This window comes from Manis pentadactyla, chromosome 1 (assembly GCF_030020395.1).
Source record: "Manis pentadactyla isolate mManPen7 chromosome 1, mManPen7.hap1, whole genome shotgun sequence".
Lineage (NCBI taxonomy): Eukaryota > Metazoa > Chordata > Mammalia > Pholidota > Manidae > Manis > Manis pentadactyla.
In genome coordinates, this window is record NC_080019.1 from 110,106,296 (window position 1) to 110,121,954 (window position 15,659).

At 38.1% G+C, this 15,659-nt stretch overlaps 1 protein-coding gene across 1 annotated transcript in view; it reads right to left on the reverse strand.

Moving 5' to 3' along the window:
• Positions 1-15,659, reverse strand: part of GNB4 (G protein subunit beta 4) — a 76,706-nt gene that overhangs the window by 39,443 nt on the left and 21,604 nt on the right. The window contains exon 2 of the mRNA XM_036926783.2: positions 4,884-4,982. Coding sequence (XP_036782678.1) covers positions 4,884-4,940 — 57 coding nt within the window. The 5' untranslated portion in view covers positions 4,941-4,982. The remainder of the gene's footprint in view (positions 1-4,883; positions 4,983-15,659) is intronic.

The following is a 15,659-nucleotide window of genomic DNA, read 5'->3' on the forward strand; positions in this document are numbered from 1 at the left end:
AGACATATGCTCCCCTATGTTTATCAGCACTACTATGGAAGCAACCCAAGTGTCCATCAGTAGATGAATGGATAAAGAAGATGTGGTACATATACACAATGAAATACTATTTAGCTATAAGAAAGAAACAAATCCTACCATTTGCAACAACATGGATGGATCTGGAGGATATCATGCTCAGTGAAATAAGCCAGGCAGAGAAAGACAAGTGCCAAATGATTTCCCTCATCTGTGGAGTATAACAACGAAGCAAAACTGAAGGAACAAAACAGCAGCAAGATCACAGACTCCAAGAAGGGACTAGTGGTTACCAAAGGGGAGGGGTGTGGGAGGGCGGGTGGGGAGGGAGAGAGAAGAGGACTGAGGGGTATTATGTTTTTAGTACACATGGTGTGGGGATCATGGGGAAGACAGTGTAGCAGAGCGAAGGCGAAAAGAGATTCTGTGGCATCTTACTACACTGATTGGACAGTGACTGCAGTGGGGTATGGGGAGGACTTGATAATATGGTTGAAAGTAGTAACCACATTGTTTTTCATATGAAACCTTCATAAGAGTGTATATCAATAATACCTTAAAAAAATAAAGTAAAACACTTTTAACAGTAACTAGCACAAAGTAAACATGTAATAACTTTTGCTATTATTATTATATTTTTATAATGTGAAAACTACCAGAAACCAAAGGCAAACATTGTACTTGTAGTGGAGTTTCCCCATAAGAGGAAGATGACACTATGACCCCCCTAAAGGCAATCATCCAGAGCTAAATAAGTATGCAAATGTTACATATAAATGTATTCTATTAAATTAAATACTTTATATTAAAAAATACATATAGCATGACACAACTGAAGTGAGAAGTACAAGGTATTTAACATACATGTGGTTACTTGAAATCATGGGAGAAGAATCAGTGAGCCCCTGTGTCCGTAACACTGTGCTAGGGATGCTGGTGAGATGTGATTAAGACTCAGAATTTCCCATCCAAGTAAAAGTAGTAGAGGCAACTGTATACCAGGCAGACTGTGGTTAGCCTGTAACACAAGTCCAAAGTGCTGAATGGGTAAGAACTGTCGCTTTTTGGTGTTGGGTAAGTCATTTTGTTCCATCCCCTCCACAAACCTGTAGCATGGGTATTGGTATTATCACTTTACAGCAAATATATTAAGCATCAAAAAGGTTTAAAAAGTTACCCAAGGCCACAAAATAATTAAAAGGTGGAATCCATGCTGCGCTGCCATCCAATAAATGAAAGACAGTAAATCCAAATGGAAGACTGGTGAGGCTTTTTAGAGGACTAGGACTCGATGAATAGGAGTCCCAGGAACAAAACTGGAGCAGAGGTAGTATAATTCCAGACAAAGGAAACAGTTTGAAACAAAGCAACAAAGTGGGAAAGAGCAAGCATGTTCAGGGTATGGCGACCAGGCTTATGGATACAACACTGGCTATAGAACAGGATGTCAGCAAACAGCTGGAAGCAGTGCCACAGTGGTGGTAGGGCAAAGGCTCTGGAATCAAAAGACACCTGGTCTGAATCCTGGATCTACCACTTAGTAGTTATGTTACCTTGGCAAGTTATTCAACCCCACTGAGGCTCAGTTTCTTCAACTAAAAAATGAAATAATACCATCTACCTCACAGGGTTGCTCTAAGTATTAAATGAGATCAGCATAATAAGTTTAAAGAGGTGAAAGGCCTATAAACTGAATACTGTAAGATACTGATGAAAGAAATTGAGGATGACACAAATAAATGGAAAGATATTCTATGAACATTGATAAGAAGAACTAATATTGGTGAAATGGCCATTCTACCCAAAGCAGTCTACATTTATTACAATCCCTATCAAAATCCCAACGGCATTCTTCACAGAACTAGTGCAGATAATCCTAAAATTTGTATGGAACCATAAAAGACCCTGAATAGACAAAGCAAACTTGAGAAAGAACATAGCTGGGAGTATCATGCTCCCTGATTTCAAACTATACTACAAAGTACAGTAATCAAAACAGTATGGTACTGGCACAAAAACAGACGCAGAGATCAATGGAACAGAATTGAGAGTACACAAATGAACCTATGCTTATATGGTTAATTAATAAATAACAAAAGAGGCAAGAATATGGAACAGAAAAGAAAGCCCAGAAATAAACCCATGCTTATGTGGTCAGTTAATATATGACAAAGAAGGCAAGAATATACAATAGGGAAAAGACAGTGTCTTCAATAAATAGTATTGAGAAAACTGGACAGCTACATGCAAAACAAAGCAATGGGATATGATCTTAAACCACACACAAAAATAAACTCAAATTAGATTAAAGACTTGAATATAATCCCTGAAATCATAAAACTCCTAAACATAGGCAGTGAACTCTAGAACAATGGCATTAGTAATTTTTTTTGGATATTTCTCCCCAGACAAGGGAAACAAACCACAAACAGGTGGGACTACATAAAATTAAAATAACTTCTGCACATTAAAAGACACCATCAACAAAATGAAAAGGTAACCTACTGAATGGGAGAATATATTTGCAAATGATATAACCAACAAAGGGTTGATATCTCAAATGCATAAAGAACTCATATAGCTCAACATTCATATGATCAGTAATTCCACCTCTGGGTATCTATCTGAAGAAAATGAAAACACTAACTCAAAAAGATATATGCACCCCCATCATCACTGCAGCATTATGTACAACAGCCGAGATACAGAAACAACCTAAGTGTCCACTAAAAGATGGATAAAGATGGATATGTGTGTGTATACATTATATCTGCACACATTAAATGGAATATTACTCAGCCATAGAACAAAATGAAATCTTGCCACTTGTGACATGGATGGACCTTGAGGGCATTATGCTAAGTGAAGTCTAACAGAGAAAGACAAATACCATATGATCTCACTTATATATGGAAGCTAAAACAACAATAACAACAAAAACCAAGCTCACAGGTACAGAGAACAGACTTTTTAATGAGATGACACTGTGGCCATGTGACAATGTGCTTGGCCAATCAATTGGTCTTGCTCAGCACATGCAGCAAGTAGCACAAAGTAGAGATGTTGGAGAATCTGTTCTGGTGGTAGCAGGAACATCTAATTCAAAGATTAACCCTTGAAGCCTTCTCTGATCATCCCAGAAAAAATAAATCCCTTCTTTCTGTTGATAGCTTTGTTCAGATACCTAAAGTATCCACTCCGTTTTTATTCACATCTAAATCATGAACTTTGAAGTCCTGGCAGTAAGACTGGTTTTGATTTCAATCTGCTCAGAATCAACATTCTTCTAGTGAGTGTTCTTCACCCATCCTTTGTTTTTCCTGCTCTTTTCCTCTCTTTTCTTATAATGTTTTTGCAAAGGTCCTATGCTTATTCCTTTTTTCATATTCTTCACCTTTAAATTAGAGGAGTTCCTATAGCATCTTACTATGCTGATGGACAATGACTGCAATGGGGTGTCTGGGAGAGGAGACTTGATAATATGGGTGAATGCTGTAGCCACAATGTTGCTCATGTGAAACCTTCACAAGATTATATATCAATGATACCTTAATAAAAAAAAATTAGAGGATTTCTTCTGAAATAGTGTTGGTAAAATTGCAGTATTTCCAGGCTCTCTTTCTTGGCCCTAGTGCATCTCCATATCAGTAGGTGTTTCCAAGGGGTGGAGAGAAGTAGTCCATCTCCGTATCAATAGGTGATTACAAGGGTTGGGGGAGTGAGGGTACATCTGGCCCAGAGAGGTTTGGTGGCACCCATTTTTGCAACCAGGTCACAAGAGACAGGGACAAGCAAAAGTGGACGACCTGCTTGTAACCAATAAATGGGTTTCTCCCATTTTATTTCTCCCTTTGACTAATTTCAGGCTTCAAAGGTAAATTGTCCCTGGCTGGGTACTTATTTTTCCCCCAGAGTTAGAAATAGCTGTTAAGATTCATACTGCGGAGTGCCACAGCAGTGGTCCAAGTCATTTGTGATTCTCTCCACTTTGTGCTTTAGTTCTTCTTTTATATTTTAAGTTGTTTTAGTCCTTACAATTCCCTGCCAAAAAAGTAGGCAGCACCAGGCTATATACACATCTTGGTCTCTTTCCTCCACCCAGCTCATCACGAGGCTTCCTAAAAGATAGCTTGCCTATATCCTTCCATTCATTCTTTCTTATCTTCGCCTTGCTTGATATTCCTCAGTCTAGGGAAACAGGTTTCCATTTTTCCAAAGAAAGGATTACTGGATTACTGTTCCTGAGGGAGTGCCACCTACTTTGCTTGGTATTTACAGCTGCACAAACCTCTCAGCCTTCCCACACCCTGGTGCATCACTACATTTGACAACTCTCCCCCATCCTGTTAAAGTTTGAAGTTCTAAATGTCTCTTAATTTTGTCGAAGAAAGAGTTTGCATTTTGCTTCTTATGCACTTTACTGTCTTAAAATTTATTTCCAACAATAAAAGATGATAGATATATCTTAATTATGCCACTAATAATTTTTAATGTTTTTCTGTAATGTAATATTACACAGATAAGTATTTTCTAGTATATGGTAATGTGGTATCTGCCTTATCACACCAAAAATCAAACTACAGTCCCAGGTGTGTGAATAAGAAGAGAATTATGTTTCTCTTTCAGCAGAGATTGCATATATAGTATTAACTTCTCAGAGACATACAGGCCATTAATTGGCATAGGTTATTTATTAGGAATGACTTCTGGTGAGTTCTTTAGAGGCATGATAAAACCAAACTGGCCATTTCTAGTCTTATAAATTATTTGACATATGTAGACTTATAAACTAATGAACAAATTTTGCTAATTGCTGGTATTAAATAAAAGTGTTAAAATTTCAAAAATGAAATATTTTGTCTTACCTGGATCTGATTCCGCAGTTGTTCAGCTTCCTGCCTCAACTGTTCCAGTTCACTCATCCTTTAATTTTGTTTACCAAAGAAATTAACTAGGGAAAGCAACTGTTAAAAAAAGAGGGAGAAATTCAGTTCTCTAGTTACATATTAATCTACTTTAAAAATACTGATATAACTCAAATGAGATAGTCGACTGTTACTGGAACTTAAAGTTGTTTAGTAATACAGATCTATATCATTTACGAACGGGTTTTATGGAGGAATGTGATTGGAGGATAGAAGATAAATCTTGAGTTGCAGTATTCAAGACTAAATTGGTACGAGAGTAGGGTGAAGTGAGAAATACTTGACAATAGTCCAGAGACACCACCACTTAGATGTCTAACAGGCCCCCAAACTTAATACAGTTGAACTATGAACAACACAGGTTTGAACTGCATGGATCCACTTACACAGATATTTTTTCACATACACTAGAAAAGTTTTTGGAGATCTGTGACAATTTGAAAAAACATTTTCTTTTCTTAAGCTTACTTTATTTTAAGAATACACTATATGATACATAGAGCATACAAAATATGTTACTCAACTGTTTATGTTATCAGTAAGGCTTTGGGTCAACAGTAGGCTATCAGTAGTTAGGTTTTGGGGGAGTCAAAAGTTACATGTGGATTTGACAGCCTGGGGTTGTCAGTGCCCATAACTCCTGCCTTGTTCAAGGGTCAACAGTACTTAAAAACTGAACCACCACTTCCAGGTCTCCTCCACCTTGTTAATGGAAATTCCATCCTTCCAATTGTTAAAGCCAAAAACCTGGGAGTCATCTTCTGTTTCATACACTCCATCTAATCCATCAGAAAAGCATGTCAGATATTTCATCAAAAAAATTTTTTTTCACGATTTCACCAACTCTGATTACCTCCACTTTGACTACTTTGATCCAAACCACCTGGTCTTTCTACTGCCATTGACCACTCTCCAAGCTCTCTAAATATAGGACTTTTTAAAATGTAAGTCCCTCTTCTGCTTTAAATCCTACCATGGATTTCCACTCCATTCAGGGGAAAGCCTAACTTTTTTTTTTAATTAAAGTATCACCGATACACAATCTTATGGACATTTCACGTAAACATTGTGTTTTCAGCATTCACCCATATTATCAAGTCCTCACTCCCCCTATTGCAGTCACTGTCTGTCAGTATAGTCAGATGCTATAGAGTCATTACTTGTGGAAAGCCTAACTCTTTATCTTGACCTACAGAGCCCGACACAATCTCTTCCGCACACCCCTCTGACCTCCTCATCTATCACTCTCTTTCTCACTCTGCTCCAGCTACTCAGAAGCTTCCTCCATGTCCACCAAACACATTAAGTAGGCTCCAGCCTCAGTGTTTTTACCCTTGCTCCTTCCCTCTGCCTGAAATGACCTTACCCCAAGTGTGCTCCCTTACTTCTGCTCAAATGTTACTTCCTCAGAGAGACCTTCCCTGACAGCACATGACACCCACCTAAGCCCCTTTCCCTGTCTCTTATAAGGTTGATAAAAGACTCAACACCATCCAGCATGTATTTGCCTATTTGTTGTTTTTCCTCCTGGTAGAATGTAAGATCCTTAAAGCAGGGCATTGGTTTGTTTTCTTTGCTATATCTTAGGCATATCCTTGGTCCCTAGGACCAAGGACACTTTCTTCTCCAGTAAATAAAACTAACCTTAAGCTTAAAAAATAAAGGAAAATTTGTTCTAAGGATTTAGGATGAATCACAGAATAAAAGGGCAGGAATATTGCCACCTCAGGAAGAGAACAGAGGCTGAAAACTGGTGGTATTCTTTCTCTCCCTGTCCTGTTTTCCTCTTAATATTTTTACTTTTCCTATTTCTACAGAATAACTTTCTCTACTTCTCCAAGCACATGATCCAGTTTATATCTCCTTGGTCAAGATCAGAGCCCAAAATAACTAATTCCCACAAGTCCAAATTCCAAATTCCCATACCCCAACTCCAAATTCCCATAAGAAAATATGATTCCTGTAAGAGTTTCTGGAGTTCATCCTTCACTGACTTAAACTGTAGTACAAATATTTGTTTATTCTTTCAGGGTTAACTCTATTTTGTCAAATTAAAAAATACACTTATTGGGATTGACTGGAATGACAGCAAATGGCATAATGTAGTTTAAAAAACTGACATTGCAATATTCCATTTCCAACTTACTGTTGCAATATATTTCTCTATTTATCTAAATTTTCAGCAAAAATGTTGGTAATTTTTCTCCTTAAGTCTTAACCATTTCTTCATAAATTTCTACTGTTTAACAATTTATTGTGTTTCTCAGAAAGTACCAGACTGGTGAGATTATAGCCAAACTGGAATATCATTCTGCCTCCCTGAAGATAAGCAGCATACAGGTTCTTTAGTTGTCAGTGCTGACCCTTACCTGAGATGTCCCTGGCCCAAAAACCCTAAAAACTGATTGGTTTTTATGCCTCTTCGTTTTCTGGGTCCCAGAAAATCCTGGGTAAGCAGGACAGGTATAAGTCTCTCTTGTTGAGTTGTTAATGTACTAAAAGGAGTACTGGGGGCTCTAATGGGTCTGAGAACTTTTAGGACATTCAAAACCAGCTCTCACCCACCCCCTAACTCCCTTTCCACCCCCAAAGTCACCCACCTGTGAATGACCCTCTAAGGCCGGGCTTACCTGCAGCTAGCAGCAAGGGTTACTCAGGATAGACTATCATCAGTACCAAGGGATCTTCAGGCCTGGATGCCCAAAAGGATGGAGGTGCCATGAAAAGAAATGGCAAACAAAGAAAAAGCAGTTCCCCTGCCAGTACTCTGTGGGAGAGGCCATGGGCCCCAAGGGTCCCTGCACACCTGCATTGGGTATGCCAAGAATACAAGGCCTGGTCACTTTTACCTGGGTCGTTTGTCAGGCTGTATATGGAGCAATCAGCCTTGAGGGATGAGACAACATCTCCCTGCAGGACAAAGGGCAGGCTTGCTTCCACTCACTATGAAGGTGGTTAAGGCCCCACGCTCAGTGCCTCAGCTGTGACACAGACCTAATAATGTGTGTGTGTGACTTCCATCCAGGCCCACCTGCGTCACCCCCACAGGGACTGAGGAGCCTGGGGAACCCACACAAACCAACATCAGGCCGTGCTATTCGCTGTGCTGGGATAATAAAGTCCTCTGATCTGACCAAGGAGTCTCATGTTTTCTGTCGGCATTCGTGAAACAGTAAAGGTAAAAATCCCAGACCCTTTGCATTCTCAATGAGAAGGTTCATAAGAGAGCTAAATAGTCCAATGTGGGATATAGTAAATTTGTGGCAATTCCTGCCTTTTTAAAATTGAGATACAACTGACATATAATACTTTGTACACTATTACGAAAGTTTAAGTTGTAAATGTGTTGATTTGAGACGTTTATATATTACAGTATGATTAACACTGAAAAATTAGTGAACGCCTCTATCACATGACACAATTACCATCTTTTTTCTGAGGAGGACATTTAGATCTAGTCTCTTAGTAACTTTGATGTTTATAACAGTGTGGTTGACGACAATCACTGTGCTTTACATCAGATCTTCTGGCTGCACACTGCACTTCCCTTCTTCTACAGATTAGATTCCAGGTCCAGCACTTCATCAACAATTGTGCCAGCTCCCTTGTTTCCCCAACTGTCCTATTTCGTCACCCTTACACAGACAAAATCACCATCTACCTACTTCTTTCAGACAGCACTCAAGCAACCATGAAGTCAAACAGCAGGTCATATTAGTTTAACTGCAAATTCCTATCACCAATCTCAACAGGGCCCTCAAAACTACCTGGCCAACGCTATTCAGCTTTTTACTCATCATTTCCACTCCTACAATCAACTATTTTCATTCGTCTGAAATCTCTTCAAGCTTTCAACCTTTCCACAACCCCTCCTGAAGCAAATGACGTTGTCTTGTATGTCACAGAGAAAGGAGAAGCCAATACACAGGAACTCTTTCGATTTCCCACTAATAGATTTACAAACATAACTGACTCATCATATTCTCCTCCTTCCCTTCTATTGTAATAATCAAGCTGACTTTTCCATCATTTGGGCCAATTTCTTCACCTGTGATTTAAATCCTATCTATCCCCACCTTTTCAATAACCTTACACGTCTGAGTATCCCTTTTCTTCTAGTATACTCAGCCTCTCACTTTTTCCTCTCCATTGTTTTAGTCTTTTATTAAGAAATACTTCAGAGAAAAACAGAAATTAGTAATAATGGATACCCATTAAACCTACCGTAGGTTTATAAATTGTTAATATTGTTGCTGTATTTGCTTCATTTTTTTGCTTTTGCTTAAGTATTTCAAAACCAATTAGACATCAAGACATTTTACTGCTAAATACTGCATATACATCTTCAAAAATACCAAGATATTTTCCTACAAAACCATAATACCATTAACAAACCTACCAAAATTAACAGTATTCAGTAGCAAATACCCAATGCGTTTTCAAATTTCCCCAATTATTCCACCAAAGTCTTTTTACACCTGACTGTTCAAATCAGGATCCAATTAACAACTACATAATATACATTTGGTTGTATCAAGTCTCTTTGTCTAAAAGTATCCACCTCCTGCTCTCCTTTTTCCCTATGATAGTGACTTATTGGAGAGACTAAGCCACCTGTCCTTTAGACTGTTCCACATTCTGTTTTCTTCTGTACAGTATTGTTTAACTTGTTTATCTATCCTCTACACGGCCAATAAACTGGAAGGACGTTAGATCTATAGCCTGGATGATATTCATGTTCAACACACTCAGCAAGAATTTCCAGGTGACACTGTGGACTTCGTATTTAAAGTACGTCTGGGGGACCTTGAGGCTTTTTTTATGCCTCCATAAGTTGAGCAAAGATTGATCAATGTATTCCGGTGTTATCAGCTTAACTGTCTATCATAAAGTTGTAATTCCTCTCTTTCATCCAACAAACAACAACCTGGGGGGAACCTTTAACTTTCAATTGGATTATTTCTGTCAGGGGGTTAAACATGCTCAAGTCTCTTCCTTAAATTAAATAAAATAAAAACGTGAAATGTGAAATTAAGGAATTTGTCTATCACTTACTGCCCTTTTTCTACTCTTCATTACACACTTTCAAAGAGAGGTGCCCCTACACGACCCCATTTCCTCACCCAGAATTCTGTATTCTCAAGCCTTGTTCATGTCCAGCTGACCTCAGCTAAGTTTTACAAGCAGGCCTGATGGAAAGGCGGGGGCAGTTACAAGACAAGGGGCTGGCTGAGAAAGGTTTAGTTGCAAATTCAGAATTCTTGCAATGTTTGTGCCAAATGAAAGGTAGCAGAATATGGCACTCCAAATATGACTCTCTGGCATAAGGATTATTTTGAGAAACAACAGACACAGGAGAAAATCTTAAAACAAGAGTACAAATTACCCCTTTGAAATGGAAATTTACAGTTATAAAATAAATCTCCATTTGTAAAATGTCTTCCTCTCTGTACCAGGAAGGGAAGGATATATCTAAATCCCAAGAAAATCTTTACCAATGGAGAATGCACCTAAAATCTATAACAAACCTTACCCTTGTTTACCCTTGCTTTTCCCAGCAACCTCCTGTGATGGTCTTCCTCCTCCCGCCCTCCACCACCTTATCTTTCTTTCTTCTTTAGCATAAGATGGTATTTCAACTGGTGGCTTGGGCTAGCTCAGGGAGTTACTCATTTTTCCCTGGGTATCTCTCATGTATACATGTGAATAAACCTGGTTTTTTTCTTACTCATCTTTTATTACAGGCGGTCCCAAGTACTCAAAAGAGCAGGGGGAAAATTATTTTTCCTCCCCTAAACAGACAACCATAAACTTTCTTTGGATGTCTGGAAAGAAATGTCAAAGCTGCCTTCTCCTCTTTTCATATATGCTGCCTAAAACAGGAACTACCTTTTTACTCTTTTAAGAAAATTTACTAGTTTTAAAGGTTAAAACTTAAGGAGAGAGAATACTGTGATTACACAGACTTTCAGTTAATCATCTGACAATGTTGGATTCCTGAGAATATAAATATATAAAAGTGAGTTATACATGGATCCAAAATGAATGTATTCATAACAAATCCAACTCCTGCACCTATTAAATCAACTAAACAAGAAGTCATTAGGCTGAGGTGGTGCTTATACCTGAGCAGCCTATGCAAGCAGACCAAAACCTTACCTGTAAATGCCTCAAGGTTAAGGACAACCAAAATCATAGCCAACTAGGCTTTCCAAATAAGGCAACCAGGTAAGCTCTAGCTGAGTAATTGCTTTGCTTTGCTTTGCTTCCTCTTCTCTCTAAAAATCTTGCCCCACCTCTGGTGGTAAAGGCCTCCTAACCTCTTCTGGTTGGTCCCTAACCTTTAACCAAACCAAATCAATTTTTGTTCAAAAAACACAAAAGGAAAAAAAGAATCTTAAAATTTTAAACACGCTTCAGCTTAACAGACCTGAACTCCACTGGGAACCATAAAATAAATGGAATGAAATGAATTAGAGTAAAAACAAAACAAAACCGAGGCTTAGACAACTTGCCTCACATTAGAGGCAGAGTTGCAAATTAGTTGAAGCATGTGTGACTGGAACCCCAGCTCTCAACCACTCTGCTACACCTACTCTTCCAAGGGCAGCTCTTCGGACCTCTCTTCTCACTCTAACTGATGGCGAATTCTCTCCCCTTACTCCAACTTCACTCCTGTGGCTTTTATGACCCCACACTTCCTAGATGATCTTCCTTGTACTTCACTGACTATTCCTTCTATTTTTGTGAGTTCTTCCCCCAACCCATTCCTTCCTTAAACACCAAGTTTCCCAGGATCTTTATTCGGCCAGCTAGCTAAGAAACTTTCTTCCAAAGAGATGGAAAGATAAAAGATAAAAGACATATATAAGATACATATGAGCCATCTACTTTAAAAAGAAAAAAAAAGGTCATCAGAAGGATACAGTAAAGTCAGGGAATTTCACCAATGGTGAGTTTTACTCAAGATCAAACCGGAGCTGTTCACCTACTGATACTCTGAAGTAATATTGAAACTGCTGCCGAATGTAATTTTAAACTAAGAATGTAACAGACATTAGTTGATATAAACACAGTGCTCTTTCAATTACTCTAACTTCTTGACTAAGTTCTTTTTGAACATGAATATTTGATTGACTTAACACATTTTTAAATAACTCTATCATATAGTACAAGGATTGTAAGTTAAGCAGAAAGTACCATATCAGTTATCTTTTAAAAATTCAGCTGTACCAGTTACAAATATCAGGATACCAAGGAGCCATTGTATCCAAGCCAACTTACTAAATAAAATGGAAAAAAAGTACAGCTGCATAATTCAAACAGTCTTCTCCCTCCACTTCTTAAAATGTCCACAGAATTTGTATTGAAGCAAGGCATTATGTGGCCTGTACAATCATACTGCTGTGTTAGTGAATAGCTATTTTAATCTATATGAAAAAAGGAACTACAAGTATTTCTTAGCTCCTAGTAATTTTCATACTGATCATGAAAACTCATAAGGCATGAAAGAATATTTTAAATTTTACTTTAAAAATTTTAAATACAATTCTTACTAAATACCATTCACCAGGAAATTTCAGTTTTTATCATTATATTCTCTACTGTTCTACTTTTTTCTTTGCAATCATGAGTTACAATTCCTATACTTTGTAAAATTATAAACAAACATATAAAACAACACTAAATCCATAAAGAATACGTTTGGCACATAAAGCTTTTATGGTCATTCTTATCAAAGAATTTAAAAACATACTAGCCTACCCACCTAAAGCATCCCATATACAGATATTTCTATGTGGCTTACTTTCTCAAGAAATTAGCAAAAAACCTAGAGCAGCGTGAGGGGAATGGATAAGAGAAAAACAAGTTAAAGATGCTGCTGTAGCATAGATACTAAGTTTTATTTTTTTATTTTGCTATCAAATTTCTCAACATACTGACTGTTTTTAAATGCCCTAAAGTAAAACAACAATTCAGCCTCTGGTGAACTGTGTTCCAGGGAATTAATAAGGTGCTGCTCACAAATCTGTTTCCACTCACCTAACTGATGTGTTCTCACATAGTTCATTCTTTGACCAAACATTTACTGAATACCTATTATGTGCCAAGTACTGGGGCTTGAGGTTATTATGTGCCTTGTAGGCACATAATATCATGAGCCTATCATGTGCTCAAGAGCACATGAATAAGACATAAGCCCAGCTCTCCAGGAGTTTACAGTCTAAGGAGGAGAACAGGCATGTAAGTGTATACTCACACAGGTCCATAATCCATTACCCTAAGCCCAGGGCCGGATGCATTTCAGAATTTAGACGTTTTCAGATTTTTAACAAGGTGTGTTTATCTGTCTTGCCAATGGCTGTCAGTCCCAGGCAAGCTCACTATAGATTGAATGAGAGTGAAAAATGACAATGGAATGTTCTTAGGGTGAAAGGGTTTATGCCCAACTTTACTCCCACAGTGGCAAGTCAATCCCTAGAATCCCATCCACTCAGAGCAAGTCTGCATGCAGCAAGCTGGTCTCTGCCGCTGGGCCTCTCTATCCCAACAGCCATCTCAGTCTCTGTCCTCGGCTCTACTGGCTACTACAGTCTCTGATCTCCTGCAGCCTTGTAGCCATGCTGCCATGTCACCCAGCACACTGGGCGGAGATAGAGTCAATAGCAATATTGCCCACACGTGTGTAGTGAGCTAGCCAACAAGGGCCAGGTGAGAATCCTGGCCATAGGAACCTTCACTTTATCTATATTATCATACATTGCCTAATACCCCAACTGGACCCTGGGGCAGCACCCCACATAATCAAGGAGTATTTCTGCGGCAAAATGTAAGCATATTCACAAGCAGGCAGGGAAAAATAAACTAGCAACAGTTTCGTGTTAGTTCAGGCCAGTTTGTATACTGAATGAGTTCAACTCACACAAATTTGCCACTAAATGATTTATGAAAAAAACTAGTTTTCAAAGTATTCTGGATCTCCAAATTGTAGATAAGAAGATTGTTAATCTGTAATATATAAGAGGAAGATTACATCGTACAAAGGTAAGACGACCCCTTAACTTAAAAGATACTATGGCATTAGCTAACCAACCGTGACATTTACTGAGCACTTAGTGCCATGCACTGTTCAAAACTCTTCACAGCAACTCATTTATAACAACCTCAAATCAACCTCAGAAGGTAGGTGCTAATATCTGTTAATATGAAGACATTATATGTCATGGAGGTAATGGATCTACCCAAGTCCACACAACCTAAAAGAGCTGAAATATGACTAATACTGTGTGTTCCCAGAAATTGTTTAACTTCTCTGAGTCTCAATTCCCTCATATGAACAATGGAGACACTAATATCTACCCCCATGGGATTGTTTGGGTGATTAAATAATACACATTTACAGAATATCCTTGGAACTTTATAAGTGAGAGCTAATCTGGCCCAGCAAAGGAAATATATGAAGCTATAATTCTCAAGGCCAATATGATATAATACAATAATACTTTAAGCAAACAAAAAAAAAGTTACCAGAAAGAGCTCTTTTCATGGCCTCAACATACCAGTTATGCTACAATGTAAACTTCTTTCTCTCCTTAACTCCTTGAAATGCACTGAAGATTCCTCCCTGATGAGAGGTTGTGTTCTTCCACTTACTGGGAAAGGACACAAACTCTCTCTATCCTGTGTGCACACCTCCATAAAGTCAGGACTCTGAGGAGGTAGGCGAAGGAGATTCAAAGTGGGTAAGAGGAAAGGACAAAAAAACATCAATCATTTGAAGGGCTTTCTCAAACTAACCCACCTTCTAAAGCTTTCAATACCTGACCCACCCCAACAGCACCTTGCTTATCCCCACTCCAAAGCCTGGACTCCTAGATTAAGGCACTGTTTATTGTTGTACCCTTTGGGTATATAAGAGAAGAAACATGGTTGATAACTATGAATTTAACCAAATAGCCTCATCAGTGGTTTTCAAAGGGTGAGGCCAAGCAGCATACAGCATTACTTAAGAACTTGTTAGAAAAGCAAATTTTTAGGCCCATTCCCAGGCCTAAAGAATAAAACTGAGGGTGAGCCCAGCAATCTGTTTAATAAGCACTCCAGCTGATTCCGATGCCTTGTAGAGTTTGAGAACCACAAGTTTAAACTCGATACAAGGAAACAAGCCTAAAACCATCTGACTGAGGAAAGTTCAAGAATGTGTATTCATGCATTAAGATGTTTCTGAAAAACCTAAATGGCATTGATATTATCTTCCTGGTCACACAAAACATCCAAATATTTCAAAAATCTTTCCCATTCTTATTGCTTTTATAATAGAGGCAAACTATTTCCCATATCTGAATTGTGAAAAAAAAATTATTTTTATTTTTTTTTCTTAAGGATGGCTTCAGAATGGGAATAGAGAAAGAAGTTCCCATATTAATTTTCTATTTTTCAACAACTTAAAAATGTTTTTATAAAGAAATCATGCACAATTACTTGATGTATCTCAAGTGTTATCTTCCCTTCCCTCAAGGGAAACAACACATCTGGCAAAATTCTGATTTTTCTTTTTGGCAGCCATACCACCTTTTAAAATAATCTACTTGTATTTGATCTTACTTCACTCCTTAAGAAATATAAAAATGCAATAAACACCAGAGTTGGAAAGGACAGTTTAGGAACCAAGCTTTCTTCTATTTTGAAGTACCCATGTGTGATTTTGGGAAAAAT